At 44.7% G+C, this 14,298-nt stretch overlaps 1 protein-coding gene across 1 annotated transcript in view; it reads left to right on the top strand.

Moving 5' to 3' along the window:
* Glg1 (golgi glycoprotein 1) overlaps positions 1-14,019 on the top strand; it is a 103,084-nt gene extending 89,065 nt beyond the window's left edge. The window contains exons 19-26 of the mRNA XM_055620827.1: positions 1,884-2,021; positions 3,556-3,679; positions 4,715-4,857; positions 5,037-5,138; positions 6,033-6,140; positions 7,392-7,512; positions 8,273-8,379; positions 9,518-14,019. Of these exons, the coding sequence (XP_055476802.1) occupies positions 1,884-2,021; positions 3,556-3,679; positions 4,715-4,857; positions 5,037-5,138; positions 6,033-6,140; positions 7,392-7,512; positions 8,273-8,379; positions 9,518-9,685 (1,011 nt within the window). The 3' untranslated portion in view covers positions 9,686-14,019. The remainder of the gene's footprint in view (positions 1-1,883; positions 2,022-3,555; positions 3,680-4,714; positions 4,858-5,036; positions 5,139-6,032; positions 6,141-7,391; positions 7,513-8,272; positions 8,380-9,517) is intronic.
* Positions 14,020-14,298: the final 279 nt, after the last annotated feature.

Here is a 14,298-nt window from a genome sequence, read left to right as displayed (position 1 = left end):
GGTATGAGAGGAGAAGAAGGAAACTGGACGGACATGGGTTAGCATGGAGAGAGCCATGTGCCCAGGAGAAAATTTACCCTGAGGATTGGCAGTGTTGGAGAGAAGCAGCCCAGGTAGATAGTATATGCAAATATTTATGAAATTATGGATGGGATGTAGGACTGGGAGGTAACAAGGTAGCTTAGGAAGTTTAATGTCTGCCCAGCCCCAGGTTTAAGGCATATTAAAAATATAACAGGTGTCTGTGTCCTTTATTGCTATGGTAACAGATTAATATTAACTGCTGCAATAATTATAGGCTCTTAATAATAAATATTTATAGTCTTCTTATTTTCTACAATGTGGTAGACACTTGTTAGAAGAGAATCTTCCTCTGGGCACCATTCTTTCAGACACTGCTTTGCTTTTCCTGGACTTCCTTTGGACAGGTGGTGCTCCCAGGTCTATCCATTTCACTTTTTTATTAATGCTTTCCAGTCTTGGTTACTTTGTGTTGCATTTGAGATAATTGCTAAGCTTAGCCAGCTAATAATCAAATAATTATCCAGTTAATTATAAAATAATCATTCTTTAATTCTGTGTGTTTGTTTGTTTGTTTTGATTTTTCAAGGCAGGGTTTTGCTGTGTAGCCTTGACTGTCCTGGACTCACTTTGTAGACCAGGCTGCCTGAAACTCACAGAGATCTGCCTGCCTCTGCCTCCCTGAGTGCTGAGATTACAGGTGTGCACCAGCTTTCTTTGTTTGTTTTTGAGACAAGGTTTCTCTGTGTAACCCTGGCTATCCTGGAACTTGCTGTGTAGACCAGGCTTGGTTCAGGCTCAGAGAGGTCCACCTGTCTTTGCCTTCTGAGTTCTGGGATTAAACAGGTGCACCTCTACTGCCAGGCAGTTCTCTCATTCTATAAAGAGCACCATTTGGGACTTTTCACATTTCTTAAATCTCTACTTGCTTCTTTTCCTAACTATTATTCTGGATTCTTGATTATTGTTTTCTTCTATATTGATCCTATGACATTACATCTATTTTTGCATTTTTCTTTGAGTAGTCTATTACCTTTTCCACTCAAGTTTGAGTCCTTGGTTTATGTACCATTTCTTACGGTGTCAGTGTGCTTTAACTAGTTGATGGTTTCTGGTTGTGCCTAAAATTCTTCAAAGAAGTTTCATGACTTAATGCTGCAGCCCTGGCTTGGTATTGCTTCCCATCTGCTTTTCTTAGTTAACTATTTTTATATCTAACCATTTGGTATGGTGTAGTGAGGAGATTTCGGCAATATACTCTTGACTTAAAGACTATCCCATGTCACTTTTAACTGCCACTCAACCTTTTCTGTCATAGCTTTTCATAGTTTGCCCTCTGAGACATTATTAGTCATAAAAGATTGGATCCAGTTCACACTTAGCATCTAACACAATTGTTATATATGTTGAGTTTAATTAAATCTCTAGACTTACACCTGCTCTCTAGTCCAGTGTGTGCTCCACGAGGAATCCTAACAAGGGCTGGCTCAAGAAGGCAGAGGAAACACCAGAAACCCTAAGTGGCTTTCCTTTTAGATTCTAGTACAGCCTGCTAATCACCCTGATTTTTTTTTGTCAATTGGTCCACTGTTGGCCTCCTAAGGTTGTAAATCCATGTGTCTAATTCCCTTTAATGAGAAAGTCCTTACTTCTATTGCCTATAGTTAGAAACAAAAGGTCCTAGGATAGAAAAACACTATAGTGTCATTCACTGAACTGAGTGTTTCAGTCAGAAGAAATGGCTTTCAGCCCCTGGTATACTTCTTAACCATAATTCTTACATTATACATGACTGTCCATTAGTAGATGAACTATCAATCCCAGATATACTTCCGAACTCAACCACGACTTTTATATTATAGATTATTGAATGTCTAAAAGAAAACAAGAAGCAGTTGAGTGCCCGTTGCCACCAGAAAGTGTTTAAGCTACAGGAAACAGAGATGATGGACCCAGAACTAGACTATACACTCATGCGAGTCTGCAAGCAGATGATTAAGGTAAAGGACTAAGTGCAACATAAGTGTCAATAACAGCATGACCCCCTCCCCTTCTTGTACCCTGTTAAACACAGCCAACATGGTGACTCCCTCAGCTGTGGTCTGCAGTCCAGTAGCATTGTCTTCACCTGCCACATTGTTAATTTCTGAGCCCCCAGAGTGTCCCTTAGCATGTCAGGCAACATGGATGCTGCTCAAGTTGGAAAATCGCAGAGCTAAGCTAACTAGCTTTGCTTTGACAAAAGCATAGTTAACTAGGTGGCCAGGACAGGTATGCTGAGAAAGCCACAGTTCAGTGTCCTTGTCCTGTCATCTCCATGGTCAAGATGGGGCTTTCTTTTCAAGGTCTTCAAATTTTATTATTGTATGCCTGCATGTAAAGAAGCCATTGGGTTTCCTAGAACTAGAGTTACAGGTGGTTGTAAGCTGCTGCATGGATGCTTGGAGCCAAACCCAGGTTCCCTGCAAGCATGGCAAGTGCTCTTAAGTACTGAGCCATCTCTAACCTGCAAAATGTGTTTCAATTCTACATATTCTTTTGCTTCAAACAATCCTCCAGTGGATGTTTTCTGGTTTTGTTTTTCGAGATGGCTTCTCTGAGCAGCCCTCACTGTCCTGGAACTTGCTGTGTAGACCAGGCTGGCCTCAAGGTTACAGAGATCCACCTGCTTCTGCCTCCTGAGTGCTGTGATTAAAGGCATGTGCCGTCACTACTTGGCTTCCAGTGAATTTTCATAACCTTTCTATATATACAAAGAAATTAAACTTAAGAAAATGCAAAGAATCGTTAATCTAAAACTCATTTCAGTTTTCCTTTAAAATAGCTGATCCATCAATAAATGTCATTGGAAATTAATGTTTATTTATTTTATGTTTGTGCATGCACGTACCAAAGAAAAGGGGGAAGGGAGGGAGGAAGAACATGAACATTAAAACAAGCCAGGAAGACATGGTGGAGAAGGGTCCTAACCACAATTTGAGGCACTGTGACCAGACCAGTAGGTTAACAAGTAGAGGCCCAAACTGAGCTCTGATTTAAGAACAGTAATCAGTATTTGGGGCTAACCTCCTTGTTTGGTAAATTATAGCTCCTACACTTAAAGTAAACCACATGTATCTTTACCTCAGATCCATGCTCACATTGGTTAATAGTTATTTCCTAACTTCTGCGGCTGTGGTTGTGTAGATGAGGTTTGAAGGCTGGATAGCGCATAGTACGGTATTATTCATATTCACACGGTAATTGCACTCCGTGAGATGGTGTGTACCATAACACAACCATAGTAATAGGAACCAAACCCGTGCTGAATGTAACCAGGGCTGGCAGACAGGAATGTGAGAAATGCAGGAATAAAAAGTAAAGGGGGACCCTGGGGCAGGGCACTTACTAATGGTTAGCTGTTCCCTGCTTACATCAAGAGATGCCTTTGACTTGTGCTTTTATGAATTCCTGGGCAGCTGTAAAAGCAACCATAGATATGTTAGTTCTTAGTTTGAGATAGCCATTTTTCATATATTTTTGTTTCTTTTGCAGCGGTTCTGTCCAGAAGCAGATTCTAAAACTATGTTACAGTGTTTAAAGCAAAATAAAAACAGTGAATTGATGGATCCCAAGTGCAAACAGATGATAACCAAGCGTCAGATTACCCAGAACACAGGTACCATCTTGGCTCAGCATTCCTGGCTCATTGAGTGATGGCCCAAGGAGAACTGGCAGGGACATGTTAGCACACACCTGCGTATGAGCAGTCTACCCTCCTCCTCCTCCTCCTCTGCAGGCTGTCAGAAGAGTAGACTGTTGGGAAAGGGGCTGGAAATCTGGACAGCTGCTCTTAAAAAACATAGAAAAGCAATCAGTATTAGGGTTCCTAGGAAAGGAAATTTTAGAGATTTACTCAAACTTCATAAGCACAGTCAATCATTTTCAGAAGGAAAATTTCAGTTCCTGACTGGGAAACCTTGTCACTTAGTGGACAAAAAGTGTTAGATAATTCTTTAATGATGCTTTCAAAAATATCTATTATGGGCAAAGTTTCTGCTATCTGGTTGATTTTATTTTTTTTGTGGGTTTGTGTGTGTGTTTCTTTTGTTTTTGTTTGTTTGTTTTAAAATGTTGGACCACAAATTCCTGCAGAGTTGCGGCAGAGCTGAAGGGTTCCTGAGAACTAGCAAAATGCTCTTGAATTGAGTTCTGTTGCTAATTAGCACCAACACTGGAAAGTAGATGTGGTTGTGCCCACACTTACTCCCAGCACTTAAGAGGTTGAGGCAGGAGGACTGTGTGTCTCAAAGACTGTGACCAGCAGGTCTGCTGCCATGCCTTTCCTGCTCTGATGGGATAAGTCTGTTGAGCTGCAGGAAGCCCTTCCTTCTTTGAAAACCGCCATCTTGGTGTGGCATAGTAACTTAACAAACTGATCTTTATATATTTGTGATTGTTGGTATAATAAGGGAGGGTCGGTTTTTCCGAATCAAGGTTTCTCTGTGTAACCCTGGCAGACCTGGAACTCATCCTGTAAATCCGGCTGGTCTAGGACTCAGATAGCCCCTGCCCTAACCTCCTGCATGCTGGGATTAAAGGTGTGTGCCACGACCACCCGACTAGTATGTCCTCTTTGAAAGATGAATTTCCAGAAATTTTTGAAAATTTACAGGTGAGCCGTTTTTCATCTACTGACATGTTTTTGTTGTAGATTACCGCTTAAACCCTGTATTGAGGAAAGCCTGTAAGGCTGACATACCTAAATTCTGTCATGGTATCCTGACCAAGGCCAAGGATGATTCGGAGCTAGAAGGCCAAGTCATCTCATGCCTCAAGCTGAGATATGCTGACCAGGTACACTGGCAGGGCTCCCTGTAGAGCTGTACTGGTAAGCGTTTTCTCCGTGGGCATCACTAGCATACTGCTGTTGTCCTGCGCCCTTTTTTATGCCTTCCCCAAGCTGGGTGTGAGGGGTCAGGTCAAAACCCGATGCTCTCAAGTGGGCTGATGTGTGCTCCCTTTGTCATCTCTAGCGCCTGTCTTCAGACTGTGAGGACCAGATCCGCATCATCATCCAGGAGTCTGCTCTAGACTACCGCCTGGACCCTCAGCTCCAGCTGCACTGCTCAGATGAGGTAGGCTATGGGTACAAAGCAGAGCTTCCTGGAAGAGGTGACAGGAGCAAAGTTCTTTACCATGCCTCTTCCCAACACGGCTACTTACAGCACTGTCTTGTAGGTGCTGTACAGCACTGACTTCCAGGCTCTACAGAACGCAGAGCCAGACTTGGCATTAGTTTGTTACTCTGCAGGATTGCTTCCACACTTCTCTGTCCAATAAGAGCATTTCATTCTTTTACTATTTCTTCCCCATGAGGTGTGATCCTCTTTGATTAGTCTCAAGACTTGCAGAAAAATAAAAGTGCTCTCCTAGTGGCTCTAGTGCCTGTCCTTGGAAATTACTGGTCTCCCAGCTGGAAAAGGCCACGTAAGGCGCTCTGTTTAGGTTGCTCTTACAACAGTCCAAAGAAAGTCATTTACTCTCTTCTTGAAAGATCGTGTTTGGAAGTCTGTGAGTTCATGTCACGTGCAGCACATGTCAAGTTGTAAATCTGAGCCAGGTGATTAGTGATTTTCTACTTTTAGAATTTTACTTGGCTGTTTGACCTTCCTCCTGTGGAATTGCAGTCACCTTCTTTATGACAAGTTCTGGAACAGTGTGCCTCATTTCAGAGTTGGCAGTTTTGAACTGTGGAAGGAGAGTAGAGGCTGGGACTGCAGGTGGAAGAATGCATACTCCACTAGGCAGCCTTTGAGCTGAAGCTGGGCACATGTGTGGGAGGGTCAGCATGGCTGTGTTTAGAGGCCCAGGTTTCTGAAGACACCAGCATTGTCTCAACTGTCCCTGAGAAAAGGCCTTCCAGAGTCAGCAACAGGCATCATGTATTACCCAAGGCTGGTTGGACAGGGTTGTTCTTCTCTGAAAGCCAGTTGTTCCTCAGTGGGGTGTCCATGTTATTTTCTGAGCAGATTGCCAACCTATGTGCTGAAGAAGCAGCAGCTCAGGAGCAGACAGGCCAAGTGGAAGAGTGCCTCAAGGTCAACCTGCTCAAGATCAAGACCGAGCTGTGTAAAAAGGTAGCCATGCCCTCGTTCTTGCCTCAGCTTCTGCTTCCTTTCCTCTTTTTCCTTTTTGTTCCTTTCTATTATTTATTAGGAGAGAGCCATAGATTAATGGTCAGGGATCCTATTATGGTTTGGAAAGAGTAACAACATAGAATTCTGGGTAGGAAAGCTTATATTTTGTATTTGAGTTTTTTTTTTTCAAGATAGGGTTTCTCTGGATAGCCCTGGCTGTCCTGGAATTCACTCTATAGACCAGGCTGGCCTTGGACTCAGAGATCCGCCTGTGTCTGCCTCCAGACCTCTGAGATTAAAGGCCCCGGTTTCTGAAGACAGTGAAATTGTCTCAGCTGTTCTTGCGAAGCAGGTCCATTCAGAATCAGCTTGGATTTGCTTTTCAGCTTCTACCATTCCTCAAAATGTGGACTCAGACATTTTTAGCAGAGGAGAAAAATACACTCACATCTCCCCCTTTTCTCTTCTTCCTTTTAATGCTGTAATACCCATTTCTTTATAATCAAATACAGCTAGCCTGATCTACAGAGTAAGTTCCAGGACAGCCAGTGCTACACAGAGAAACCCTGTCTTGAAAAAAAAAAGGAAGGACAGAAGTAAAGTAGAACATTTAATAAATACAAAATTTTTATTTATAAAATCTTCCCAACCCTGTTTGGTTGAGAAGTTGTCTTTTTAATTATGTGTGTGTTCTCTGCATGTGAACGTGTGGACGTAAGGGCCCGAGGAAGCCAGAGGTCTGTGTGCTAGGAAACAAACTCAGGTCCTCTGGAAGAGCAGCAAGTGCTCTTAGCCACTGAGCCAGCTCTCCAGCCTCTTGATCAAGAAATAGAATTCAAAAGTTAATCTTATAAGCTGTATATTAAAATTCTCAGTCTAATTTTTTAATGTCACATTATTACTAAAGTAACAGAATAGCTATTATATCAATAAAATACTAACAACTACATACTTGAAAATAACCTGGCATACCAGAACCCATGCCTGATCATCTGGTCATGTACATATTACCCTTTATTTCCCTTGGCCCTTACCGTATTTCCTCAGAAGTAGTTAGCAAGTTAAGTTGGGTGTCAAAAGTCTACATTCTGTGCATATTTGGCTATATTTCCACCTACCTATCCCAGAGTAGTTCCTAGTTCACCTTCCCTCTTTGGCCTGTTTGTTTGAATGTTCTGTAGAGTATTACAGACAAGAGACTGGATATATTTCCTCTTCAAAGCTCTCTCCACAATGAACTTCCCTTTTCAGGAAGTGTTAAACATGTTGAAGGAAAGCAAAGCAGACATCTTTGTGGACCCAGTTCTTCACACAGCATGTGCCTTGGATATTAAACACCACTGTGCAGCCATCACCCCTGGCCGTGGGCGTCGTGAGTAGTGTTTGTTCGCTCTGTCTTTGAACATTCTTGGGAGGAACAAAGGCTACCTTTGAGTTACCAGTTGCAGCTCCTCTGTTCTGTGGCTATAGGTCAGCCATATACAACATCTCATGTATGTCTGCTTGATGGTAAAGCTAGGCCTTGGTGGATATAAATTTGGGAATCATTTTGCAGGTTTGAACTGACCAGAGCCAAAGATTTAGTGAAACCAGAAATTTGAGGTATTTATAAGGGAATCAAAAACTCAGTTATAACTGAGTTACAGTGGTGCACGCCTTTAATGCTAGTACTCAGAGCCAGAAAGAGGCAGACCTTTTTCAATTCAAGGCCAGCCTGGTCTGTATAGAGGTCTAGATAGCCAGGGCTACATAGAGAGACCCTGGATTTAAAAAACAAAACAAAACAAAACAAAACTCATCCACTGCCATGTCCTCGCCTTCCCTTCTCTACACTGAGCATCCCAGAGGTCATCAAAGTAGTGTGGCAGCTTCTCGGTGTCTGAAACTCACATGATAGGCAGCTTGTTTGTGAGCCAGGGACAGCCAATGAAAAGAAGAGGTGTTGGGAGATCTTGAGCAGCTGCCACTGGAAGCCACAGACCTCACCAGTAGGTCTTGATAAAGGTTCTGAGGAAGAATTTGACTCTGTTGGTCCTGAAGAGCTGAGTTCCGAGATGCTTGGGAATCTTCTCCCTGGTTTTACAGAATTGTTTGTGTACAGTTGCAAACTTCTTACTCATTTGCTCTCACAGAGATGTCCTGCCTGATGGAGGCTTTGGAAGATAAGCGAGTGAGGTTACAGCCAGAGTGCAAAAAGCGCCTGAATGACCGAATTGAAATGTGGAGTTACGCAGCCAAGGTAAAGACATGGCACCCTCTTCTCCCAGTTTTCATCTCTGTGGCATATGGCAATCTGGCAGTATGTGTATGCCAAAAACCTGGCCAGACAGGGTGACTCACTGTTGATTGTGTGCTAGCAAATCTCATTAATCTTGTACCTCCCTACTCTGCTCTTACATATATGTCATGAACATAGGAGTCACCCAGGTTTCTCTTGATCATGCACTTCCAGGATGACACTCAAGAGAACAGTTTTATGTGTACTTAGGAAACCTTTGGTCCTGATTTTGTCATACGAGGCACTCACACTGACCCAGTGGCAGATGCAATGGGAACTGAGGATGAAAAACAGTTAAAACATAAATGTCCACAGATTGATTAGTGTGTGGTAAAGCCTATTCTGAGTCCTGATCACACAATGTTTTTGATGTGAAAATACTTACAATGTAGTACTTACTAAGTAAAGTCAAAATAAGAAACTTGTTAGAGGGCAGTGTGGTGGCGCAGGCCTGTAATACCAGTGCTTGGAGGTTGAGGCCAGCCTGGAATATACAGAAAGACCTTTATCTAACAGTAACAGAAAAGACAAAATGACACTTTATCTCCAAAACAGAAAAGGAAGGAAAAAAAACACAACATAAAACATGGTCTTAGCTTTTCACCTTGTTTTTCATGAAAGCTATCAAACACAGGGAAGAACATAGCTATATCTGAAAATCTGTAACTTTGTGGCAGTCATGAGGACCCCAGACTGCGGTCTTCAGTGTAATGAGGTCTTTGCTAGGCTGGTGTGCGCAGTAAAGTGAAGGCATGCAGAGGCGTCACCCAGGCCAGCATCATCTCCACAGCACAAGGACAAGTGCCTTAACAGCACTTAAGGATGATGGCACCTCTTTGTGTCTCAGTGTTTCAGTTTGGGCAGGGGACGCTTGTAGTGTCATGATCCAGAAAAAGTGTTATAGCTCTATTGATCTCTGAGTTAAAAGCCAGCCTGGACTACATAAAGAGACCCCATCTCAACAAAAACAAAACAAAAATGTTTTAATGTTTAATTTTAAAAAAATAATAATTAAGCTAGGAATTCAAGGGACAAGTTAGACATTGCTCTGCCACCTACACAGCACTCCTTCAGAGCCTCAAATTTCTTTTCCTGTCAGGTGGCCCCAGCAGATGGCTTCTCTGACCTTGCCATGCAAGTGATGACATCCCCCTCGAAGAACTACATCCTGTCTGTGATCAGCGGGAGCATCTGCATATTGTTCCTGATTGGCCTGATGTGTGGACGGATCACTAAGCGTGTGACACGAGAGCTCAAGGACAGGTAGAGCCGCCTGACCACCAAAGGAACTACCTGCCCAGGGCCCACTTTGTACAGCTTCCTGTATAGTGCACCCTCTCACCTCGCCCTTCTCAAAGGTGGCACCAACACCCACAGTAGAGCAGCATCAGGTGCCCACTGCATCTTCCCATCCAGACTTGGCCACGTCCTCAGTGTCCTCCTCCCAGCTGCCCTTGCAGCATCGGCAGCTGGCTGCTTTTGGTGGTAGCCTTTGTTGGCGAAGAGTTTACCTGCCTGTAGACAATTCTGTCATACCAACGGAACTGCTGGTACTTCCAGAACTGACTCACCTGACCTGCAACTCATTTTTTTTTTAAAAACAAAACAAAAACAAAAGACAAAAAAAAAAATTAAAGAAAGGAAAAAGTGTATATAGCAGCACATCTCCTTCAGTCTTGACTCTGTAGGGCTCTTTCTTTCATGTAAATGCAGCAGGTGGCAGCAGGACTTGGAGGAGATGCACGTTCCCAGTGCCTGATCACTGAAATGTCGGCCTCTCCTAGAAGCAACTTTGGGCCACATCAAGGCAGGGGACTTCAGCAAGTAGTGGGGACACTAAGCCTGCCCTGGGGCCTGTTTGCTTCTACCACAGTGTGATGCCTTCCATTTCCTACCCCAGATGAGCCACTGCTATGCACAGTCCCATAGCAACAGGCATTTCTGTGATCTCCACTTCAGTGCATCATGAACTTCCCTGGGTCAGTGGCAAGTGGACTAGGGAGGGAGCAGTAGTCTGTGAAGCAGGACCGAGTCCGCAGCCAGCAGGGTCCCAGCCAGCATCCTCCCCCAAGGTGGGATGGAGAGGCCTCACTCTATGGACCCTGCTGGGGTACGTAAACTTCCGTGGAGTTGCCCTGGAAGTAGTTACTACGCTGGGGTGTGGGACTTCCAAGATGAGTGTGAGGGTGCCAGGGCAAGGAGTAACAGGTGTTGGACACTTTGTTTTGAGCAACAGTATAGGCCAGAAGGGATGGCTTCTGAAGATTGAGCATGTCTTGGGTGTGTGCATGGCAGCGGAGCCTGACTTTTTGTACACACCAGGCAGACTTCCCCGACAAGCTCCTTTGTGCCTCTAAATGAAGGGATGTGGAAAGTGATTACATTAAACGATGGAGGATTTTCTGTTTTCGTTTTAGTTTTCTGTTCACTTGCAGTGTGTTCCTACTCCAGTAGGCACTGGCTAAATGTTGTATTTTGGTGTTTGTCAACCTTCCATAATCTGAGCTTTACAGGAGCAGGGTTCCCAGCCACCTTCCCTCACTCCTCCAGTGTGAAGGTGACAGGCTGGGGCACCGGAGGGAGGAGCCCAGGCATTAAAGCTCATCTTTGGTGAGTTTGGGCCATGGCGTCACAGTGGCTGTACAGAAGGGTGGCATGTACAGTAGGAGATATATTTATATAATATATATTTTATTAACCTGTTAGATGTCCACAAAGTATTATAAATCATGTGCCTAAAACTGTCCACATAGACCCAGGCCCCTTTGTGGTGCCTGCCTGCTCCTGCCTCCCATTTGCACCTGCAAGTGCTGCTGCACCTGAGCAGTGTGTGTCTTCCCTAAGCTGCGTCAGTTAGGGATCAATTGCTCCAACCTACTCCTTGTCTAACCTGACTGACATTCATTTGAATACTGTGCTTTTGTTTTCTGTTGCCTTTTGGTGGCAGTGAATTCCAGGGCCAGCTATATGTCCCCTGCGTAGGGTAATAGAAGTCGCCAGGGGGAGCTGCTTGCTAAGCTACCTGGTCCCCTCAGTACTGATTCTCCCTGATTCTCAGCAGCTGTCCTGGGGTTCTTGAGTTTGAGGAGACTTAAAAGCCCTGCTCTGAAAGCAGCACCTCCACTACTAACTGGCTGAGCCAGTCCAAAGGTCCCTCCCTCCCCAGGAGTCTCAGTGTTACACTGGGGCCATAACCATTGTTGAAGGCCTCTGTGGATCAGGGTCACATTGATGTCACCATTAGACTAGAGTAGGATCATTGCTCTGATCCCTGTAGGCTCCTTTCTGATGTGTGCTTCTAACATGTCTCTGGTACATCTATTTCTACACTGATAGGAAGCCTCACTGCCTGAAGCAGAATTGGAGGTTTGAGGAGTTTGTTTCTTAAAATGTATGTCATTGGAAATGGTTAGAATAGAAAAGGTAGCTACCAGTGACTTGAATTGCTTAGTACAAGGAAGTGTTCATCTTCCTTGGAGTAGTTCTGACTGGCTCTTGATGGTCCAAAGCCTGGTCTTGAGCGACTTTTCCTAGTCTATGTTTAGGGGATCCAGAGCTGTCTATTCTGTAGCTCATTGGACATAGTGGAGTGGGCTCTTGGTCCTCCTGAGTCAGTTATGGGTACAAATTAAATTGACAAGAACCCTGACCTTAGTACACTGGGAGCCAAAGTCTGAGCCTTTCTTTCCACTGTCCTGCTTTCATTACTTAAGAATAGAAATAGTTAGAAGGGTTTAGGACGAGGCTTCAGGCACTGCTAGGTTACTGTAGTCTAGCTTTGCCAGTTGATTTCAGTGTCTTGGGGTACACTTTCCATTGCTGCTTCAAAAAATTAGAGCCTCTGTGGACCGTGAGGTCAGAGATCTGGATAGTGAGCTAAGAGCCAGACAAACTAAACTTTTTTTTTTTTTCCTTCTGATGGGGCTTCATTCACTGAAGGGACCCTCCAGGAGCAAGACATTTCTTTTACCAAGTCCCTGGACTTGACTGTTGCTGTTGCTAGGAATGTGCGGGCAGCCTGACCCTGGGAAAGCTTGCCCTCTGCCTTCCCAGAGAACATCTGGCTAGCATTTCCAGGCCTGGTTGTGTGGACCAGGTCAGCTTGCTGAGCCAGCGCACCCTGAGTAGGTGGGGCACTCCAGGCCACAGATGTGGTGGCCCAGTGGTCACGTGGTCCCCTGGCTGCACCTCCTGCTCTTTGGGTAGGAGCATCTGTGCTAGCAGGGACCAGAAAGATGCGAGCAACAGTCTCCTGTCCCACATGAGTTGGCAGAAAATGATCCAACTTTATCATGTCTTCCTGTTTCCTGAAATCAACTGACGGAGGGTGCCCTGTTTATCAGACACACTAAGCATGGGTCACAAGATTAGTAACCTCCTTCCTAAGAGAGCGTTTACTCTAGTCTATCGGTTACGTCCAGAGCTCCGCATCCTCACAGGCTATGGTACCATTTCTGGGTTTTCTGAAAAGAAACCTTCCTTCCCATTCTTTCCATCTGTCCCAAAACAACAAGCTTCCTCCACCTGCCCCAGGCTCAGCCAGCCCAGCCTGACACCTACAGCCTAAGTTGGGACCAGAGACCCGAAAGACGGTGATGGCTTTTTTAATCACATGCCCTTTGGAAGTCTGTGCTTCAGATTCTCATGAGTTTGAAAGCTCAGAATGCCCTCCTGGGTTTCTTACCGTTTGGGCACACTTAGTAGTTTTGTAGAATATGACCCTCAGAGCCCAGGTCTCCTAACCATCTCTGCCCCACTTGGCTTCGGTTCCCAAAGGGCTGTACCTGATGCTCTGGCCTCCCATTCACTCCATGTAGCTTTGGTTTGCCATCTGTCCACACTTGGTCTCTCCACTAGGGAGGGCCAGGATCACCTGTTCAGTTAATCAAGTCGAAAGCCAAATTTCCCTTGCTACCCAGACCTCAGCTAACAGTGAGTTGTAAGCAACCAAGATTGAGCCTCAGGGTGACACACTGTCCTGAGCAGACATTGAGACTGCAGTGGGGGCTCAGGGACTGCTTGTCACCCAGAACACAAAGATACAGTTGTCTGTGCAAACAGGTTGTGACAGGATCCTGACAGGGGTCTTCTGATGTCGTTACTCCCTACCTGGACACTGAGCACCAGGCACGGAGAGCTTCCTAGGTGAGCAGGCATGCACACCATGCCTCTAGGTCATGTTTCACTTTTTCCAACACAAAAACTAACATGAGAACCTCAGAGCATGGGGCCCTTTGTTCGAACAGGTCCCATAACTTGGCAGCACAGTGAGTGGCAGTGGGTGTCCTGATGGCTACTCCCAGCAAGCAGGTCAGTCCCCGCAGAAAGGCAGAGTGTACTACAAGCGCTGTGCAAGATTGTGGGCCTCTAACCTGGTTTTGCTTTTCATTTTTGTTTTGTTTTTTGAAAGAAAGAAAAGTACAATTAACAAGACTCTTTTGTAAATGGATTTCCTTTCTATGTATAAAATCCCTGCAGTTCCTTGTTTTTACATGTTCATGCTGTGTAATTTTGAGATGTTACTGAGATTCTGAACATAATGTGCATTTTTTTCTGTACAGATGAAATGGGAGAATTTAATAAAGAGTGTGCAGGTTTGTACTTGTCGGGTCCTCTCTATAGTGAGCAGGAGGGCTTTCTAACTTCTGCAAGCTCATAGAGCTGTGAGCCAACTTACACACAGACCTTGCCCATAGGGTTGTTGGATCCTGGCTTGTAGGGGCCCAGCAAGGTGAGACTGCAGGATTTGGGGGAAAGGAAAACGGCTGTGGTGGGTTGGAAATCACATCTTGAGTTTCCAAAGTGGGGCTGATCTGCCCTGAATTACTTATTTTTCCATGTGTTTAATTAAGGCTCTGCCCTGGGGAAGGCACAGGTGAG

This window comes from Psammomys obesus, unplaced genomic scaffold (assembly GCF_907164565.1).
Source record: "Psammomys obesus unplaced genomic scaffold, mPsaObe1.curated_primary_1811, whole genome shotgun sequence".
Taxonomy (NCBI): Eukaryota; Metazoa; Chordata; class Mammalia; order Rodentia; family Muridae; genus Psammomys; species Psammomys obesus.
The sequence above is the reverse complement of the archived record's forward strand: the minus strand, read 5'-3'. Positions and strand labels throughout refer to the sequence as shown.